Below are 19,455 nucleotides of genomic sequence, written 5' to 3'. Positions count from 1 at the left end.
TCAGGGGCCAGGTAGCAGAATGGATTGAACGATGGCTAGAACAGAAAACAGAAGGTAGGAGTTAAGGGAAGTTTCTTGGACTGGCAGGAAGTGGGAAGTGATTTTCACAGGGATCCGTGCTGGGACCACTCTTGTTCACCATATATAGAAATGATTTGGACTCAGGAATGGGAGGTATGGTGTCAATGGTGATGGTGCAACTAGATGGCAAAGGAGACACTGGATACAGAAGTGATCAAAATAAATCCTTTATTTCAAGAACTAGAAAAGTATGATAGGTACATTAAATTCCTCCTTGTAATGCAATGTGTGTTTACAGATCACTGTAATGAACTGGACTGCAACATTACCCACTATTCTTAAATAAACACAAACTCCTTTGCGATTTCTCGGTGTAATGTTTACAATACGATGGCAGTTCTATTAACTGTTAGTGAAAACAAGGTCAACATGTAAGGGAGTGATGAAAGGGATTCTGCCCAATACACACGACATGTTAAAGTACTCTGATTAAATTAACATATCTTCAGTGTGGGGAGGTGGAGTGAGCCTTGGCTCAGTGGGAGTATTCTCTGCCTTGGAGTCAGAAGGTGCAGCGTTCAAACCACACTCCAGACAGTCCCCTCGAGTGGAGGCCGGAGCCCCAGACAGTCCCCTCGAGTGGAGGCCGGAGCCCCAGACAGTCCCCGCAAGTGGAGGCCGGTGCCCCAGACAGTCCCCTCGAGTGGAGGCCGGAGCCCCAGACAGTCCCCGCGAGTGGAGGCCGGAGCCCCAGACAGTCCCCGCAAGTGGAGGCCGGTGCCCCAGACAGTCCCCTCGAGTGGAGGCCGGAGCCCCAGACAGTCCCCGCGAGTGGAGGCCGGAGCCCCAGACAGTCCCCTCGAGTGGAGGCCGGAGCCCCAGACAGTCCCCTCGAGTGGAGACCGGAGCCCCAGACAGTCCCGGGGAGTGGAGACCGGAGTTCCGGACAATCCCGGGGAGTGGAGACCGGAGTTCCGGACAATCCCGGGGAGTGGAGGCCGGAGCTCCAGACAGTCCCGGGGAGTGGAGACCAGAGTTCCGGACAATCCCGGGGAGCGGAGACCGGAGCCCCAGACAGTCCCGGGGAGTGGAGATCAGAGCTCCAGACAGTCCCGGGGAGTGGAGACCAGAGTTCCGGACAATCCCGGGGAGCGGAGACCGGAGCCCCAGACAATCCCGGGGAATGGAGATCAGAGTTCCGGACAATCCCGGGGAGCGGAGGCCGGAGCTCCGGCTCTGAATTCTGGGTTGACACCCAGCAAGATATTTGCATCAGGTGGGTGTGGGTGTTTCCCCCTCATCACATGGGTTGTGGGAGCCCATAATACCTTCCCTCCGTGTTGGACTAACCCCCCTATCAGTTGGTATAAAGATGGTTACAGCCATGGAAGGAGTGTTCATGTCACGGCCTGTCAAACTGTTAATCAGCCTGCAAATCCTTCCACTACTTCATACTTTTCTCCAAGGGAAGAGCCAGTCACTGGAAGGATCTTCTGATGATGGTATTTGGGAATCGGGGATAACTATAGTTGCAGCACTGGAATCTGCCGCAGAATCTCGACAGAAAAGGACTTGAGGGGACTCTGAATAGAAACATCCTGCTGTGAGGAAGGAGCTTGCTGGACAGATTCATTGGCGACGTAAACCATGCTGCCAGCAAGAACATGTGTCCTTCTGAGTGTTAGCAAGAGAATCTTCAGCGGAGCAGTTGAATGGTCTTCAGCAGGATTTGGGAGGTTGCCGAGAGTCTTGTGCAGCTGACGTCTTGTTCCAGACCCTTTAGCTTGTGAGCAGCAATTCAGAGGAGTCCCTTTGGAGATCGCAGGTGTAGAATTTTCACAGCACTTGTTTGCTACCTATGAATATTATTCATTGGCTGCCATGTCTTGTCTCACCTCACCTGAGGTATCAGCTCCCTCTCGCTCGTCTCCTGCAGAATTTTATTTTTTTTATTCGTTCATGGGATGTGGGCATCACTGGCGAGGCCGGCATTCATTGCCCATCCCTAATTGCCCTTGAGAAGGTGGTGGTGAGCCGCCGCCTTGAACCGCTGCAGTCCGTGTGGTGAAGGTTCTCCCACAGTGCTGTTAGGAAGGGAGTTCCAGGATTTTGACCCAGCGAGGATGAAGGAACGGCGATATATTTCCAAGTCGGGATGGTGTGTGACTTGGAGGGGAACATGCAGGTGGTATTGTTCCCATGTGCCTGCTGCTCTTGTCCTTCTAGGTGGTAAAGGTCGCGGGTTTGGGAGGTGCTGTTGAAGAAGCCTTGGCGAGTTGCTGCAGTGCATCCTGTGGATGGTACACACTGCAGCCACAGTGTGCCGGTGGTGAAGGGAGTGAATGTTTAGGGTGCTGGAAGGGGTGCCAATCAAGTGGGCTGCTTTATCTTGGATGGTGTCGAGCTTCTTGAGTGTTGTTGGAGCTGCACTCATCCAAGCAAGTGGAGAGTATTCCATCACACTCCTGACTTATGCCTTGTAGATGGTGGAAAGTCAGGAGGTGAGTCACTCGCCGCAGAATACCCAGCCTCTGACCTGCTCTCGTAGCCACAGTATTTATATGGCTGGTCCAGTTAAGTTTCTGGTCAATGGTGACCCCCAGGATGTTGATGGTGGGGGATTCGGCGATGGTAATGCCGTTGAATGTCAAGGGGAGGTGGTTAGACTCTCTCTTGTTGGAGATGGTCATTGCCTGGCACTTGTCTGGCGCGAATGTTACTTGTCACCTGTCAGCCCAAGCCTGGATGTTGTCCAGGTCTTGCTGCATGCGGGCTCGGACTGCTTCATTATTTGAGGGGTTGCGAATGGAACTGAACACTGCAATCATCAGCGAACATCCCCATTTCTGACCTTATGATGGAGGGAAGGTCATTGATGAAGCAGCTGAAGATGGTTGGGCCGAGGACACTGCCTTGAGGAACTCCTGCAGCAATGTCCTGGGGCTGAGATGATTGGCCTCCAACAACCACTACCATCTTCCTCTGCGCTAGGTATGACTCCAGCCACTGGAGAATTTTCCCCCTGATTCCCATTGACTTCAATTTTACCAGGGCTCCTTGGTGCCACACTCGGTCAAATGATGCCTTGATGTCAAGGGCAGTCACTCTCACCTCACCTCTGGAATTCAGCTCTTTTGTCCATGTTTGGACCAAGGCTGTAATGAGGTCTGGAGCCGAGTGGTCCTGGCGGAACCCAAACTGAGCATCGGTGAGCAGGTTATTGGTGAGTAAGTGCCGCTTGATAGCACTGTCGACGACACCTTCCATCACTTTGCTGATGATTGAGAGTAGACTGATGGGGCGGTAATTGGCCGGATTGGATTTGTCCTGCTTTTTGTGGACAGGACATACTTGGGCAATTTTCCACATTGTCGGGTAGATGCCAGTGTTGTAGCTGTACTGGAACAGCTTGGCTCGAGGCATAGCTGGTTCTGGAGCACAAGTTTTCAGCACTACAGCTGGGATGTTGTCGGGGCCCATAGCCTTTTGCTGTATCCAGTGCACTCAGCCATTTCTTGATATCACATGGAGTGAATCGAATTGGCTGAAGACTGGCTTCTGTGATGGTGGGGATATCGGGAGGAGGCTGAGATGGATCATCCACTCGGCACTTCTGGCTGAAGATGGTTGCAAACGCTTCAGCCTTGTCTTTTGCACTCACGTGCTGGACTCCGCCATCATTGAGGATGGGGATGTTTACAGAGCCTCCTCCTCCCGTTAGTTGTTTAATTGTCCACCACCATTCACGACTGGATGTGGCAGGACTTCAGAGCTTTGATCTGATCCGTTGGTTGTGGAATCGCTTGGCTCTGTCTATAGCATGTTGCTTCCACTGTTTAGCATGCATGAAGTCCTGAGTTGTAGCTTCACCAGGTTGGCACCTCATTTTTAGGTACGCCTGGTGCTGCTCCTAGCATGCTCTTCTACACTCCTCATTGAACCAGGGTTGATCTCCTGGCTTGTTGGTAATGGTAGAGTGAGGAATATGCCAGGCCATGAGGTTACAGATTGTGCTGGAATACAATTCTGCTGCTGCTGATGGCCCGCGATGCCTCATGGATGCCCAGTTTTGAGCTGCTAGATCTGTTCTGAATCTATCCCATTTAGCACGGTGGTAGTGCCACACGACACGTTGGATGGTGTCCTCAGTGCGAAGACGGGACTTCATCTCCACGAGGCACTGTGCGGTGGTCTCTCCTACCAATACTGTTATGGACAGATGCATTTGCGACAGGTAGACTGGCGAGGACGAGGTCAAGTAAGTTTTTCCCCTCGTGTTGGTTCGCTCACCACCTGCCACAGGCCCAGTCTAGCAGCTATGTCCTTTTGGACTCGGCCAGCAGTGGTGCTACCGAGCCACTCTTGGTGATGGACATTGAAGTCCCCCACCCAGAGTACATTCTGTGCCCTTGCTACCCTCAGTGCTTCCTCCAAGTGGTGTTCACCATGGTGGAGGACTGATTCATCAGCTGAGGGAGGGCGGTAGGTGGTAATCAGCAGGAGGTTTCCTTGCCCATGTTTGACCTGATGCCATGAGATTTCATGGAGCCCGGAGTCAATGTTGAGGACTCCCAGGGCCACTCCCTCCTGACTGTACTGCTACCTTTGGTGATGGAAGAAAGATATGATTCTGTGAGTATGATTATGTCAGGCTGTTGCTTGACTAGTCTGTGGGACAGCTGTCCCAATTTTGGCACAAGTCCCCAGATGTTAGTGAGGAGGACTTTGCAGGGTCGACTGGGCTTGGTTTGCCTTTGTCGTGTCCGGTGCCTAGTGGTCCGATGCCGGGTGGTCCGTCCGGTTTTATTCTTATTATGACTTTTCGTAGCGAGATTTTACAACTGAGTGGCTTGCTGGGCCATTTCAGAATCAACCACATTGCTGTGGGTCTGGAGTCACATATCGGCCAGACCGGGTAAGGACGGCAGGTTTCCTTCTCTAAAGGACATTAGTGAACCAGTTGGGTTTTTACGACAATCCGGTAGTTTCATGGCCACCATTACTGATACTAGTATTTTAATTCCAGATTTTTTTATTTAATTAATTGAATTTAAATTCGCCAGCTGCTGTGGCAGGATTTGAACTCATAACTCTGGATTTTAGTCTAGGCTTCTGGATTACTAGTCCAGTAACATAACCACTATGCTACCGTACCCGTAATTGCTATTATGTTGGCAAATATGATAACCATTTTGTGCACAGCAAGGTCCCACAAACATCAACGCCCCTCCGACAGTGAAGCACTCCCTCAGTGCTGACCCTCCCTCAGTACTGACCCTCCAACAGTGCAGCGCTCCCTCAGTACTGACCCTCTGACAGTGAAGCACTCCCTCAGTATGACCCTTCGACAGTGCGGCGCTCCCTCAGTACTGACCCTTCGACAGTGCAGCGCTCCCTCAGTCCTGACCCTCCCTCAGTACTGACCCTCCAACAGTGCAGCGCCCCCTCAGTACTGACCCTCTGACAGTGCAGCGCTCCCTCAGTACTGACCCTCCGACAGTGCAGCGCTCCCTCAGTACTGACCCTCCCTCAGTACTGACCCTCCGACAGTGCAGCGCTCCCTCAGTCCTGACCCTCCCTCAGTACTGACCCTCCAACAGTGCAGCGCCCCCTCAGTACTGACCCTCCCTCAGTACTGACCCTCCGACAGTGCGGCACTCCCTCAGTACTGACCCTCCGACAGTGCGGCACTCCCTCAGTACTGACCCTCCAACAGTGCAGCGCCCCCTCAGTACTGACCCTCCAACAGTGCAGCGCCCCCTCAGTACTGACCCTCCGACAGTGAAGCACTCCCTCAGTACTGACCCTCCCTCAGTACTGACCCTCCGACAGTGCAGCGCTCCCTCAGTACTGACCGTCCCTCAGTACTGCACTGGGAGTGTCAGTCTAGATTATGTGCTGACGTCTTGAACTGTGGTTTGAACTCACTGGCCTCTAAATTGGGCCGTGCAGTGCCTCTAGTGTAGGTGCTACGCAGACTCCTAAGGAACCGGACTGGCATCCGGAATGTGCACACACTTCTAGCTGACGTGCGCCGGGCTCCATCTTGGTAAAGGCGTTTGCACACGCACAGATAACGAATGCCGGCAGCATGTGAAGTAGGGAGAATATGCATTCGATCAGTGTGTAATGCTGATTTAAAGAGACAGATACGATTTTGGAACTCAACACTCCAACACACTGTCTTAACCTCGCACAGCTGAACAGGTTTTAAACAGCCTGGAGGACCCCCCACCAGCGTTATTTAAAGGGATCATGCAGGACTTACAGGTTAGTTCCCAGATTCTTGCTTCTGGCTGCTGATGCATTTGTACCTGTTTTTGGGGTCTCCTATACTCGAATACTGGGACTAGGAGACATAGCCTAAAAATTAGAGCCAGGACCTGCAGGAGTGAAGTTATAAAACACTTCTACACACAAAGGGTGGGAGACGTTTGGAACTCTCTTCTGCAAACGGCAGTTGATGCTAACTCAATTGTTAATTTTAAATCTTAGATTGATAGATTTCTGTTTGCAACAGTGATAATGTGTAAGGGTGAGGGGAAGCATCTGGTTGGAAGTGTTGAGTACTGATGGAAAGAGTTTATTGGTGTGTGGGTGATGGGGGTGTAGTGTGTGATACAGTTGCTAGGAGACACCACTTGACAGTTGACCTCACTCACCTTGACCATTCATGTCAAAGCATTGAACTTCTTCCTGCACTGCATCCATGTTCGTGGTGCTATGCGCCTGGCATTGACTCCGTTCCCCCGCTGCCTCCCACTGTCCCTTAACCATATATCTGGAGGGCCTCTTACCCCCACCCCGCGGATATAGGATGTCCCTCCTTCTCTCCACCTCTTGCATCAAGGCCTCTAGTGCATCATCAGAGAACCTTGGTGCATGCACTCTCTTGCAGGCCTGGTACAAACTCAGATCAGCAGATTGGTGAGGTCTGGTGAGCAGATTGGAGGATATGGGATTTAATAGTGCGCAACCTTTATTCAATGTTTTAAAATAACTCAACCGTTTGTAAACACAGGGACAGGACCTGCATCTGTGTTTTACGTGTGCGATGTCTGATCTCCGTTCAGGCTCCGTGCGGACCTGTATCTTATATTTTGCAAATAAGAGGTGCAGGCTGCCTTTAAGTGATGCTAGCCACGAATGTTATGTGCCGCCTGCATCTCAATGAGTGGCCACAGGTTAATTGCGTACCACGACCCCTCCGCCCGCTTTCAGAGGTTATCCATTATAACCCCCACTGTCACCTGACTCAGAGTGAACCAAGCTGACACTTACTTCAGTTGAGCAAACCCCTCCCCCCTCCCCGAGGCCAGTTTCTTCTGCAGGGACCAGGATGGTCCTGGTGTTCAGTTACTTGGCCGGGTAGTTCAGTGCGTGCAGTTAATCAGGTAACCGGTTATAACCAGTGTGAGCAAATCTCTAGTTCACACTCGCACTTATTTGAACTCAGGAGAGTTCGAAGTACAAAGGTGAAAGGTGAGGGGAGTGGGGGGAGGAGACCGAAGGAGTAATGGGGCTAAAGGTCAAAGTGTCTTTCAGAGCTTGTCCTACACAGGGAACTGAGGCAATCAGGACTGCTTCACATATCAATATGGCCATTGGTCAGTGGATAATGAAGCTCTATAACACTACGCTGTATCTGCGATGTCATTGTCTAAACTCTTCGACCTGTCTCTCTGTTGCATGTATTTTCTCCCTCTCTCTCTCTACTTTTCTCTCTTTAGTTCGTTCTCTTTCTCTCTCTCACTTTTCCTCTCTTTGTCACTCTCCCTTTCTCTCTGACTTTCTCTGCTTCTGTCTCGCTCTCTGCCTCTCTTCCCCTCTCTGTCTCTTCCTCTCTCTTTCTCTACCCATCTCTTTCCCTCTCTGTTGCTTTCTCTCTTTCTCTTCTTTCCCCCCTCTCTCTCTCTCTTTCCACCTCTCTCTTTATTTCTTTCTGTCTCTCTTCCTTTCTCTCTCTCACTCTCTCTCTCTCTCTCCCACTCTCTTTCCACCTCTCTCCCTCTGTCTCTTTCCACCTCTTTCTCTCTTTCCACCTCTCTCTCTCTTTCCATCTCTCTCCCTCTCTCTTTCCACCTCTCTCTCTCTTTCCATCTCTCTCCCTCTCTCTTTCCACCTCTCTCCCTTTCTCTCTTGTTCCACCTCTCTCTCTCTCTCTCTCTTCCTCTCTCATGTTCCCCTTATTTTCTTGCAGGTTGTTTGGGAACGGTGGGGCCTGTCGGGCTTGTGGTCGATCGATCCCCTCGAGCGAGCTGGTGATGAGAGCTCGGGACAGTGTTTACCATCTCGAGGTAAGCCTGGTCCTTTCTCAATTGTCCTGTCCACATTATCGGGCATCAACCTCACAGCCCCAGGAGCAGCTCCATTCCTGAACTGGCATCTGTTAGTTAGCTATGTGACTTCTCACACTGACACATCTGAATAAACACACCTACACTGACACATCTGAATGAACACACCTACACTGACACATCTGAATGGACACACCTACACTGACACATCTGAATGAACACACCTACACTGACACATCTGAATAAACACACCTACACTGACACATCTGAATAAACACACCTACACTGACACATCTGAATGAACACACCTACACTGACACATCTGAATGAACACACCTACACTGACACATCTGAATAAACACACCTACACTGACACATCTGAATGGACACACCTACACTGACACATCTGAATGGACACACCTACACTGACACATCCTATGCTGATGCATCTGACACTGACATGCCTACGCTGACACACCTACGCTGACACACCTACACTGACACACTTATGCTGACACGCCTGAGACTGACATGCCTGAGACTGACACGCCTGCACTGGAACATCTGATACTGACGCACATACACTGACACACTAACAATGATACACTCACATTGACACACATACACTGACATGCCTGCAATGACACACCACATACTGACACATCTATGCTGATACACCTGATACTGACATACTCACTATGATACACCTACACTGACACACCTGAGACTGACACATAGAAACATAGAAAATAGGAGCAGGAGTAGGCCATTCGGCCCTTCGAGTCTGCTCCGCCATTCAATATGATCATGGCTGATCCTCTATCTCAATACCATATTCCCACTCTCTCCCCATACCCTTTGATGCCTTTTGTCTCTAGAAATCTATCTAGCTCCTTCTTAAATATATTCAGTGACTTGGTCTCCACAGCCTCCTGTGGTAGAGAATTCCACAGGTTCACCACGCTCTGAGTGAAGAAATTTCTCCTCATCTCAGTTCTAAATGTCTTACCCCGTATCCTGAGACTGTGACTCCTCGTTCTGGACCCCCCAGCCAGGGGAAACATCCTCCCTGCATCCAGTCTGTCTAGCCCTGTCAGAATTTTATATGTTTCAATCAGATCCCCTCTCATTCTTCTAAACTCGAGTGAATACAGGCCGAGTCGACCCGATCTCTCCTCATACGACAGTCCTGTCATCCCAGGAATCAGTCTGGTGAACCTTCGCTACACTCCCTCTATGGCAAGTATATCCTTTCGTAGGTAAGGAGACCAAAACTGCACACAATACTCCAGATGTGGTCTCACCAAGGCCCTGTATAACTGCAGTGAGACATCCTTGCTCCTGTACTCAAATCCTCTTGCAATGAAGGCCAACATACCATTTGCCTTCCTAACTGCTTGCTGCACCTGCATGTTTGCTTTCAGTGACTGGTGTACAAGGGCTCTTTGTACATCAACATTTCCCAATCTATCACCATCTAAATAATACTCTGCCTTTCTGTTTTTCCTTCCGAAGTGGATAACTTCACATTTATCCACATTATACTGCATCTGCCATGTATTTGCCGACTTACCCAGCTAGTCTAAATTGCCTTGAAGCCTCTTTGCATCCTCCTCACAACTCACAATCCCACCTAGTTTTGTCTCGTCAGCAAACTTGGAACATTTGGTTCCCTCATCCAAATCATTGATATATATTGTGAATAGCTGGGGCCCAAGCACCGATCCCTGCGGTACCTCACTAGTCACCGCCTGCCACCCTGAAAAAGACCAATTTATTCCTAATCTCTGTTTCCTGTCTCTTAACCAATTCTCAATCCTGAGCCTGACCTGAGACTTGCACACTGACATGCCGTAACCGACACGTCTGATACTGACACGCCTGATATTGACATGCCTACACTGACATGCCTGATACTGACATGCCTGATACTAACACACCTGATACTGACACGACTACACTGACACGCTTACATCGACACGCCTGACACTGACACGCCTACACTGACACGCCTACACTGACACGCCTGATACTGACATGCCTGATACTAACACACCTGATACTGACACGACTACACTGACACGCTTACATTGACACGCCTGACACTGACACGCCTACACTGACACGCCTACACTGACACGCCTGATACTGACACGCCTACACTGACATGCCTGATACTGACACACCTACACTGACACGCCTACACTGACACGCCTGATACTGACATGCCTACACTGACACGCCTACACTGACACGCCTGATACTGACACGCCTACACTGACACGCCTGATACTGACACGCCTACACTGACACGCCTACACTGACACGCCTGATACTGACACGCCTACACTGACACACCTGATACTGACACGCCTACACTGACACACCTGATACTGACACGCCTGATACTGACACGCCTGATACTGACACGCCTACACTGACACGCCTGATACTGACACGCCTACACTGACACACCTGATACTGACACGCCTGATACTGACACGCCTACACTGATACATCTGATACTGACACACCTACACTGACACACATTAACTAATGTACCTACACTATGTGGTGCTTTGCTTCACAACCCAGCAGGCTCCAGGTTCACCCTGTGCTGAACGAGCTGATCTCGGCCAGGGCTGTGGTTGATGTGCTCGAACTAACCTCAGCACCCTGGGCTAGGGAACGGGGAAAGCAAACAGGGTTCCCGTTCGTGATTGATAACAAGTAACGTCTGAGTGAAGACAGGAGTGATGATGATGCACTCCGCAGCCTAATAGCCTGCTAGCACATAAAAGAATGGCCTCGTGGTGGGGCCCTGCCAGCATATGGGCACCGCACCCCGACGGGCACCTCGTCCCGACGGGCACCGCGCCCCGACGGGCACCGCGCCCCGACGGGCACCTCGCCCCGACGGGCACCTCGCCCCGACGGGCACCGCGCCCCGACGGGCACCTCGCCCCGACGGGCACCTCGCCCCGACGGGCACATCCAAATCTTTGTAACCCAGACAGGGTGAATGGGAATCTGGTGACTGAAATGTGCCTCAGTGAAAGGTGGAAACCAGACAATCGGGGCCCCATTTAACAACTTACTGCATCGAATCAGAACTGAATGATGGGCTGCTCCTTCCGATGAATGGATTATCCTCCATGCTGCTCCCCCCACTGTGTCTCACACAGTCCACATGGCCCTTTACTGTCTTCCTGTGCTGTACACACTGTTACTGTTACTATTCCTTCCAGTATTCGAAAAGAATTTTTCTATTTTTAATTTTATAGAAATATCTTTTTCTACTCCTGCCTCTTGCCCTCCTCCCCTGAAGGTGTGACCCTCCCCCAGATATAGTTCTGTGGTACCCTCTAACATCTCGCACCATTCTTCGTGTGTGAGTCCAGCCAGTGAGTGTTAGGCTATTTGACTGTGGAGTGCATCACCGTTCTTGTCCACACCCGATATATCCCCACACACGCGCGGGTCACCGGTTAGTGATCAGCGGCAGGAATTCTGGCTGATTTTCCCCTGCCTAAACCGAGGGCACTGAGGCCAAATCCAGCACACTATCAAGGTCCTGACTGAGATCAGCTGAGCCAACGCAGATCGAGCTAGCGATCTTCCTGTACGGCTCATCAGCATAACAGGTATTGCATCTACTCGCTGAGCGACTGGGGGAGCTTCACTCATTGCCCAGGGATACGACTGTAACTTTGTGTGATCAGGGCCGGCTGCACTATTTACAATGGCACCTCGGAGCAGGCTGCGGGCTTTGTGTGTGGCGTTACTCTTCATATATCTCGTCATTACTGAGGGGCTTGCACACTCGTTTCACACTCGTTTCACACTCATTTGGCTGCCTAGTGTCGAGTGATGTCTGCAGGTCACGTAAACATCGATGGGACTGAACAGATGAAACTTCCACTGATCTCATTGGTAGTTTCTGTTGGCACTGATGGGGCTTTCGTTAAAATAGAAACAAGTTTTAAAACCTTCCATGTTTCTTGCCTTAAGTTTAGTTTTAAAATAATTTTTAAAGAAATATTGACACACAGATTACAGATAACAAATTGTGGATGAGAGTGCCTAGTGTTATACTGGGGAAAGCTCTGGCCTCCGTTTAATATCTCATCCGAAAGACGGCACCTCTGACAGTGCAGCACTCTCTCGGTACTGCCCTGGGAGTGTCAGCCTGGATTATGTGCTCAAGACTTGAACCCACAACCTTCAAACTCAGGTGAGAGTGCGACCACTAGACCACAGCTGGTACTGACATTGTGGTGATAACCACAGCAGCTCAGGGCCACGTGGAGTGGTGGACGATGAGATCACTCACTATATAGTGGGTCTGACATGAGTTGGAGTTGTCTATAATTGGGAATTACAAAACTTAAAAATAACCCGAAGCTGTTCAACCCACGAATGGACACAACCGGACTAGATCAGGCTTCATTACAAAGGCCGCCTACTCCCACCTCTGTATCATCGCCCGTCTCCGCTCCTCCCTCAGCCCATCTTCCACTGATCTTCCACTCATCCATGCCTTTGTCACCTCCCGAGATGACTATTCCAATGTTCTCCTATCCTCCATAAACTTCAGCTTATCCAAAACCCTGCTCCCCATATCCTGTCCTGCTCCAAACCCCGTTCACCTATCACCTCTGCTCACTGACCTACATTGGCTCCCGGGCCAGTAACACCTAACATTTAAAATTCTTATCCTTGTGTTTCAATCCCTCGCCCCTCCCTATCATTGTAACCTCCTCCAGCCCTACAACCCCGTCCATTCCTCTGACTTTGGTCTCTTGTGCAACCCCTCTCCCTTCGCCCCACCATGCTCTAGAGTTCCCTCTCTAAATCTCTCCACCTCACTCTCCTCCTTTTAAGACCCTTCTTATAGCCCTCCTCTTTGACCAAGCTTTTGGTCACCCCTCCTAGTATCTCCTTCTTTCACCACATTCCCTCCTGTTGCTGTGTTAGTGATAGCGGCGGGAGCTGTGTGTATTGTACTGGTGTCTGAGCTCCAGTACTGGGCCTTTCATGAGGGGGAGATGCCCCTAACCTGCTTACTCTTTGTTTCCACAGTGCTTCACCTGTGCTACCTGCAGAAACAGGCTGGTTCCAGGTGACAGCTTCCACTTCATTGACGGAACAATCTTCTGTGAGCGTCACCAGCCTCCTGCCCAGCCTGGTGGGCCTGTCAACTCTCAGCTACCAGACCACAAGGTAAGGTGCATCAGATAAAATGCAGGAGATGGGAGATAACAATCTGACACCATCTCCACCGTCACCAGAAGGTCTTTCTGCATCCTTTGGAGCACCCCTTCCCCTTGTAACAGTATAGCCTCACAATGAGCATTGCCACGGGAGATTCTCCAGCATGGATCAAAAATCTTGTACCGAGCTCACATTTCAACTGTCACATGTCTCTATGCAAATGTTCGTCACACTGGCAGCTGATTGGCTGAAATTTCATATCATGAAACAGTGACAAATCACAAGTGAAGAAATTGTAGAAATTAAAACACAAGATAAGCTACTAATGAGGAACTGGGGCACAGAACAAACCAATCAAAGATCAGCAATATCAACAACAGCTTGCATTTATATATCGCCTTTAACATAGTAAAATGTCCCAAGGTGCTTCACAGGAGCGATTATCAAACAGTATTTGACACCGAGCCACATAAGGAGATATTAGGACAGGTGACCAAAAGATTGGTCAAAGAGGCAGGTTTTAAGGAGCTTCTTAAAAGGAGGAGAGAGAGGCGGAGAGGTTTAGGGAGGGAATTCCAGAGTTTAGGGTCTAGGCAGCTGAAGGCACGGCCGCCAATGGTGGAGCGATTAAATCGGGGATGCACAAGAGGCCAGAATTGGAGCGCAGAGATCTCGGAGGGTTGTAGGGCTGGAGGAGGTTACAGAGATAGTGAGGGGTGAGGGCCATGGAGGCCTTTGAAAACAAGGATGAGCATTGTCTGCCCATTTTATACACTGCCTGATTTTCTTTTCCATTGAAGTCAATAACAACATTTTCAAGAATATGGTGAACTTGTAATGAAATGTCTCTGGTGATGTTGGAGGCCTGTCTCTCTTTGAGAAGGCTGAGGCTTCGTTCATAGGTAGGATTACTAACCCTCCAGACGGGAGGCCATTTGATGCAACCTCCAGGAATACGTCCAACGAGAGTTGGCAACCCTACTGATGGCCCGTCCCAGAACTCCAACTCTGTCACTTCAAACCAAGGCCCAACGAGGGAACAGACTGCAACTCCCAGCATGCCTCAGAGTTTGGGATATATCCCAGCATGCACTAAGGCTTCCTCCCTTCTAAGTTTAATGAACAGAACTGCATTTTAGAGCTGGTGGGTGGGAGGGTTCTCTTTAATATTAACAGGTAGACTAGCCATTCACGGAGCCTGCCGGGACTTGCTGTTTATAAGCATGCCCTGCCCCCCTTCCCATCCAGCAACAATGGAGGCTTCATTAAGGAATTTCAGTACTGAAAAACCAGGTAAGGCTTGACTTGCAGCAGGGGATACTTTGGGGCCAATTTCCTGATCAGGGTTGGTTGGGGGTGAAAATGGGCAGCTCTCTCTGCACGGCTCTGTGTTTAGTGTTTGTGAGACTTCCTGACTGTATCAGATTCCATGGGAGGTGCAGAAACGGAGCATTTGACACAAACAAGTCACAAAATTCCCACAGAGGAGCAACAGGATGTCACCATGCTTGCTCCTTCCATTGGGATGGCATTTAGAAGGAACAGGAGACGAAGAAGTGGACCACACTCAACTTACACTGTCACTAAGCTCTGAGGAAACAAACACTGAGGTAGGGTCTCAGATGTGGAATGGGGAAATAAACTGATGGGACCTTCCTTGGAATGTTTAGTGTGGATTTTTTTCCAGTTGGGACATACGACTGTTGATGTTGTGATGGTGGTGAGGAGGGGGCAGATTGGGCTCAGCCTGGTGGTATGGGCATTAATGTAGGACAGATGGACCATAGCATTGGTAGTACAGGAGGTCATGGGCTGCTTTTAACTGAGAGTCCTGCCAACCAATGCTTGAAGCACCAGTCTGCCTGGCTCTGCACCTGCCTCGATCATCCTCTGTCAAAGCTGCAGGCCAACCTTCCTGCCCTCTGGCTGAGTGGGGTCCCCTCATTGAATTGCAAGGTGGAGACCTTGGTGTCCCTCCTAGAGCAGGAACACCAAAGAAGAAAGAGAGAACTTGTTTCTACAGCACCTTTCACCACCTCAGGACGTCCCAAACCGCTTCACAGCCAATTAAATACTTTTGAAGTGCGGTCACTGTTGGAATGGAAGAAACACAGCAGCCAATTTGTGCACAGCAAGATCCCACCAACAGCAATGTGATAATGACCAGATAATCTGCTTTAATGATGTTGGTTGAGGGATAAATATTGACCGGGACACCGGGGAGAACTCCCCTGCTCTTCTTCGAATTGTGCCACGTGATCTTTCACTTCCACCTGAGAGGGCAGACGGGGCCTTGGTTTAAAGTCTCATTCAAAAGATGGCACCTCCGACAGTGCGGCGCTCCCTCAGTACTGACCCCCCGACGGTGCAGCGCTGCCTCAGTACTGACCCTCCGACAGAGCAGCGCTCCCTCAGCGTTCCCTCAGTACTGACCCTCCGACAGTGCAGCGCTCCCTCAGTACTGACCCGCCGACAGTGCAGCGCTCCCTCAGTACTGACCCTCCGACAGTGCAGCGCTCCCTCAGTACTGTATTGGAGGGCCAGCCTAGATTTTGTGCTCAAGTCTCTGGAGTAGGACTTGAACCCACGACCTTTGGACGCAGTCAGAAGTGCTGCTTCAATCTACCAATTGTGCGTTGCACCAGGATTCAGGTGAAGTCATAAAGCCTCATCTGTAATTTGTGTGCGGATCCCTGATTGGTGTTTATGGCCAACACTGCAAGGGGTATCCCTGGCCTGCCTGCAGTCTTCAAATCGTACCAGCACCGTGGGGGCTGCCGAGGTATCTTGCAGTCCCCACAATTAGTCTCCTTTCATGGTCTGAGTGGAATCCTTTTCTATTTATATAGATCAGGGTGGTTGTTAGGTGCCATCAATGAGGCCCCGCACTTCAGCAAAACCAGACTCCTGGTAGAAATGCTCCGCCCTCTCCCGGTCTCCTGGCCAGTATTTATCCCTCAACCAACATCACTAAAACAGATTCTCTGGTTATTATCACATTGCTGTTTGTGGGATCTTGCTGTGCCCAGATTGGCTGCTGTGTTTCCTTCATTACAACAGTCACTACACTTCAAAAGTATTTAATTGGCTGTAAAGGGATTTGGGACGTCCTGAGGTGGTCAACGGCCCTATAGGAATGCACGTTCTTCCCTTTATTTATTTTCCAAGAAACAACCGAAAAACACTTAATTGTGCGTCACAAACTCCTTTCAGTGGTGGTCATCCTCTTCCTCCGCCCCACCTCCCTCCCTCCCGGTAACAGCCCAATCACCGTGAGCAATGCCACGAGAGGTCTGCTAGCTCAGTCTCATTTTCCTTCTCTCTCTCTCTCTCAGCTACTTTAGTGGCAGCTGATTCGATCCCGAGGAATCTCCAGCCTCTCCACATCCACCGCTCGCTGCCCGGTGACTATGGCAACCGCTTGACTGCACAAGTTCTTTCCACGTGCTCCCGAAACATGTTTGAGACGATTGTTTTCCCACTAGTGTCCCGTGCTGCCACATGGAGTCCCATTTCCCTCCAATGGACCTTTCCCAGGAGACTCGACGTCTGGTCAACAGCATCAGCCAGCTCTCAGATTACTTATTAACAAGGAGTTGAGAGATTTCACCTGGGAAATAAAAACTGCCACTGTGGTTATGGCATCAATGAGCAGAGGGAGTTGGTTAAGAATCATAGCCCTGGCTCCTGATAAGGTCAGCGGGGGAGCTGAGCTGAGCTGAGCTGAGCTGAAAGGTCTATGTTAACAGATCTCAGCAACCAGAGAGGGCTAGGATTGGGCTCAGTACACCTAGGTTTGGAATGGGGAAGCAGGGTTCCTGTTACCACTTCTAAGAATTCGGACCTTTGGTGATGATAGGCTTGGTTTTGGAAGCTATGCCGCCCTTGGTTGAATTTCCTAGACCAACTATCGTACCTCAAATGCCACTTTGGCTGAGATCAGTTAACCCAGTGAAAATCGGGATTGAACGTGGGAACTTCCGACACTGTGTGGCTCAATAGCACACTGGGCAACGCACTTACCCACTGAGTTATAGGGCACCCACTCCAGGCAAAGGCTTTCTCCTCTCCTCTGAGACTCTCACTATGGAGGATGCCCTCATATTATTGGGTACCCAGTGCACTCCCAAACCTGACATCTACTATCACCTAACCACATCACCAAACAGGACAAGAAAGAAAGATTGAAGAAAACATAAAACTTAATGGAACTCCACTAGAACTTTACAACACTCTGCTTTTTCAATTATTTATACAACTTGATCACATCGAGTAACATTAAGATGTGTGTACAGAGAACGTAACATTAAGATGTGTACAGAGAACAAAATATTAAGATGTGTACAGAGGACGTAACATTAAGATGTGTACAGAGAACGTAATATTAAGATATGTGTACAGAGAACGTAACATTAAGATGTGTACAGAGAACGTAATATTAAGATATGTGTACAGAGAACGTAACATTAAGATGTGTGTACAGAGAACGTAACATTAAGATGTGTGTCGATGACATAGCATTAAAATATGTGTATAGAGGACAAGATATTAAGATATGTTGTGAGGATGTGATGAAGTTAAGTATAATCCCTCAATAAACAGTTATTCATTCTGGCACTTTGGTACATACATAAAAATATGTATATAGATTTGTATAGCTATGGGTTTCTAGTATGGGGATAGATTTTGCTTTATTAACTGCCCAGTCATCCATCATTCCCTGGACACTGGGTAGGGAAGGGGCCTGTTACCAGGCCTCTGCTGCTGGAGCTATTGACTCGGTTGCCAGGAGAGGTTAGAGGTGAGTTGATGATTCCCCACTCATTGCCTTCCTGCTCTTTCCTCCTCCACTACGTGCAAATCTCACACTTGTATTGGGTTCTTCCTGTGACAGGTAAGCTGAGATCATAAAAACAGAGCAAGCTTTAAGACAGAGATTGACACTTCAACCACCTGTTTAATCAAATATCAATGAATGAATGGAAGGGTGACTTTCCATCTGGGTGAACCCAGCGTCAGTCACTGAAGGAGTGTTGTACCTGAACAGCGTCACCCGCAGTGAGCTCTGGCTGGGATATTGAGGACTCTCAGCCCCAGCCCTCTGTTATTGCCACTGCTTGTGGGAACCACTCAATTGGGCAATCGGCCCTAAAATATTTTGTCAGTACAAGCAAGAGCGAGCAAGTGAGAGCGAGAGAAGCTGGCCAGTATTAATGTCAGAAAGATAGCCTTGTTTGGACACACTGTGTTCCTGAAAACCATCCCGTGCTCTCCCTTTTTTGATACAGATGAGATGTTTAGACCATCTTTCAGTGTATGTGAAAACAATTTCTCTCTAAGATAAACACTCACTCTCTTCACATATCAGATAGAGGACGGTCCTTTGATTGTGAGAGGGTTTCTTTGAATCAAGATGCAGGATTTATTAAATATTGTAAATTTAGAAAAAGACATCTATACCAAAACAATCATTTATTTTGAGGATCAGTTTTCTGGTAAAATGCACATATTTGGTATTCTATAATGTACTCCTAATGTTAACAGAGCCCTTGTCATTCCTTCACTCAACCAGCCTCCACGTGAGCGACAACATCTATAAAACCTTTTCCTTCTATGGCTGTATTCATATGTCACCTCCTTTTCGCTCTCTCTCTCGAAACTTTTATGGCCAGCAATAATTACTACCAAATCTTCCGTCAAGGCTACACCATCATAAAGCTCCATTCTAATCAGTGTACCTAGTTCCCTATTTCTGCTGATTGGCATGTTTGTGTACAAACACTAATCCCAATACATTTATACTCCTTAGTACTCCATCCTGTCTATCCTTCTCTTTCCGTTGTCTTATTTGCCCTAAGTTATATCTCTCTACACACCTCGAGTTTCTATTTATGACTGCAATGCTCTTTCACTTATTGTTAAC

General features: G+C 49.4%; 1 protein-coding gene across 1 annotated transcript in view; it reads left to right on the top strand.

The window, feature by feature from the left end:
• The window catches only part of LOC137300450 (LIM domain transcription factor LMO4-A-like), a 38,859-nt gene extending 20,716 nt beyond the window's left edge, over positions 1–18,143 (top strand). The window contains exons 3-5 of the mRNA XM_067969511.1: positions 8,222–8,318; positions 13,401–13,541; positions 16,868–18,143. Coding sequence (XP_067825612.1) covers positions 8,222–8,318; positions 13,401–13,541; positions 16,868–16,876 — 247 coding nt within the window. The 3' untranslated portion in view covers positions 16,877–18,143. The remainder of the gene's footprint in view (positions 1–8,221; positions 8,319–13,400; positions 13,542–16,867) is intronic.
• The last annotated feature ends 1,312 nt before the right edge of the window (positions 18,144–19,455 follow it).

This window comes from Heptranchias perlo, chromosome 31, assembly GCF_035084215.1.
Source record: "Heptranchias perlo isolate sHepPer1 chromosome 31, sHepPer1.hap1, whole genome shotgun sequence".
NCBI lineage: Eukaryota > Metazoa > Chordata > Chondrichthyes > Hexanchiformes > Hexanchidae > Heptranchias > Heptranchias perlo.
The sequence above is the reverse complement of the archived record's forward strand: the minus strand, read 5'-3'. Positions and strand labels throughout refer to the sequence as shown.